This window comes from Myotis daubentonii, chromosome 12 (genome assembly GCF_963259705.1).
Source record: "Myotis daubentonii chromosome 12, mMyoDau2.1, whole genome shotgun sequence".
Classification (NCBI taxonomy): domain Eukaryota; kingdom Metazoa; phylum Chordata; class Mammalia; order Chiroptera; family Vespertilionidae; genus Myotis; species Myotis daubentonii.
This window is the reverse complement of record NC_081851.1, coordinates 61453598-61455743: the sequence shown is the minus strand read 5'-3', so window position 1 is coordinate 61455743 and position 2146 is coordinate 61453598. Positions and strand designations below refer to the sequence as shown.

The window sequence follows — 2146 nt, the reverse complement described above, 5'->3', positions numbered from 1 at the left end:
ATGGGTTCAGGACCAGGAAACCGCAATCTCAGCCGCCCCTTTGGGCCAAGACCCACTGACCCGCCTCCGCTCCGAAGGAATTCCTTAGGAGGAAGAGGAGGCTCCGGTGTGGAGGAGAAACCACTGGAAGAAAAAGGGAAGACTTCCTCCCGGTTCACAGAGACCGCCAGCACCCAAAGAGGAGAAGCAGGAAGCTGCTCCAGGCAGGGGAGCTCCGGGAAGAGGAAAAGAGGCTCCAGGGACAGCCCCTGCGCCACAGCAGAGCCCTCTCCCGGAGAGGAGCGCAGTGCGGTTGGGGAGAAGCCAGCAAAGATTCCTGATGCTGCTGGCCACCGCAGCTGCGGCCAAGAGACTGGGCGCCCCTGCCCCAGCCGAGCGCAGAGGAAGTGCCCTGGGCACAGGAAACAGCCCAGATCCAGGCCCTCGGGAGGCCAGCCGCCACTGCTGAGGACAAGCCTGGTGACTTCCCTGCGCACCATGTCGGAGGCCACTTATGGCAACATCGTCCAGATGCAGCACCAGCAGGCACCTGCCCCGCTCAGCTGGGACCACTGGGCCCTGCTTGCCGAGCTGCGGGGGCATTTGCACGCCCAGATGCAGACCATCTATGCCATGGCCACCCAGGCCGCCTATGTCTTCCCTGCCGAGGCGTGGCTCAGCCCGGCCCCACCGCCGGGGCCTTCCGGTCCACAGGGAGATGGAGAGGAGAAGCCCAGAGCCCTTCCTGGGAGGGCGCCCTGGGAGCCGGGGCCTTCCTGGATTCCTCCGCAGGGCCCTGTGGGACAGAGACACAATGTGTGACTAAGTGGTTCGAATTGTCCTCACAAAGACTTTGAAAACCAAGACTCAGCTGGTGAACCCAGGGTTTCCTGCAAGACTAGAGTTCCAAACGATAAATTTCATCTTAGACACTTCATCTATGTTGTGGACACTGCTTTGGAGCGCCAAGCATTACTTGAAAATGAGAACCAATCTATGGGTTCAATGCTCATGATTCAATTCCGAAAAGCCTGGAGCTCCTTTCGCTGTCACCTCCATCCCTGAAGACGGATATCGCAAGCCTTGAGGAGCCTTTCATTCTGTTGGAGAAATGTTTCTACTTTTCCATTGGATGGAATCCTCCTGAGATCACCATGTCCCTTTTGTTTCCCGCGAGTGACTGCATATGAAATGCTATTGGCCGCACGTATTTATCCTTCAGCTGGCTGATATGATAGGTGTAATTGTAAATTTCCTCCTATGTTATAGATTTCAATGGATTCCATTTTATTAGAGGATACTAAATAAATATTGGATAGTCTTATTTTCTTAATATATTGTATTTTATATGAATTTTTATTTGCACTTGATAATGGACTCATGTAATCTTTCATCAAATAAATTCTTATAATTTTTATATTTTTATTGCCCGTATTTACCTATCAAATCCCTTTGAGTGCTGTTTGTTTCAAGTCATTGATGAGCGTTACCTGCTCAGGTCCCCGGAGTCATGGCTGTTTGGCGCTCAAATCTGTCCATGTGCACATGGGGCACTGGGAGCATTCACTGGGCCCTTACCTGGCTCTGGTTGGAAGGCCCAGCTGATTATGTAACTTTTATATAAGAAAATCAAAGTTTGGGGGGGAAAGATGAAACCAGTTTAGCCCAACTGGCATAGCTCAATGTTTCAGCAAGACCTAGGAACCAGGAGGTGATCATGATTCAATTCCAGGTCAGGGCACCTGCCCAGGTTTTAGGCTCAGGATGCCTCGGATCAGTGATTCTCATCATTGATGTTTCTCTCTGTCCCTCTCCCTTCCTCTCTAAAATAAAATAAGATATATATTCAAAAGAAAATGAGAGTTTAGTCCCAGCTTTTGTTGATGTGAACTCGACAGACCAGAGCGCCAGGGCCCAAACCAAAAATTCCCTCATTGTTCTCCTGCTATCATGTTAATTGTGGCCGCTTGACTATCTGTACTCACCTCAGTAAAAGAAGCCTGTGTCTATCATTTTACTCTTTATCCAGTCTAAGAGGTTCCCCCTCCCCCCACAGCCCTGCTTTGCTTTCTCCCACTTCCCTAATCTATCACCAGTGGATTTCCTGTAACCCACTTACGTCTCCTCCTTTGATTGCAAAGTATAAAACAGTGATGGCGAACCTTTT

The 2146-nt window shown here is 50.5% G+C and overlaps 1 protein-coding gene across 1 annotated transcript; it reads left to right on the top strand.

The window, feature by feature from the left end:
- Positions 1 to 801, top strand: LOC132213706 (protein FRG2-like). Its single transcript, XM_059660664.1, has one exon. The coding sequence runs from the start codon at positions 1 to 3 to the stop codon at positions 799 to 801; it is 801 nt and encodes a 266-aa protein (XP_059516647.1).
- Positions 802 to 2146: the final 1345 nt, after the last annotated feature.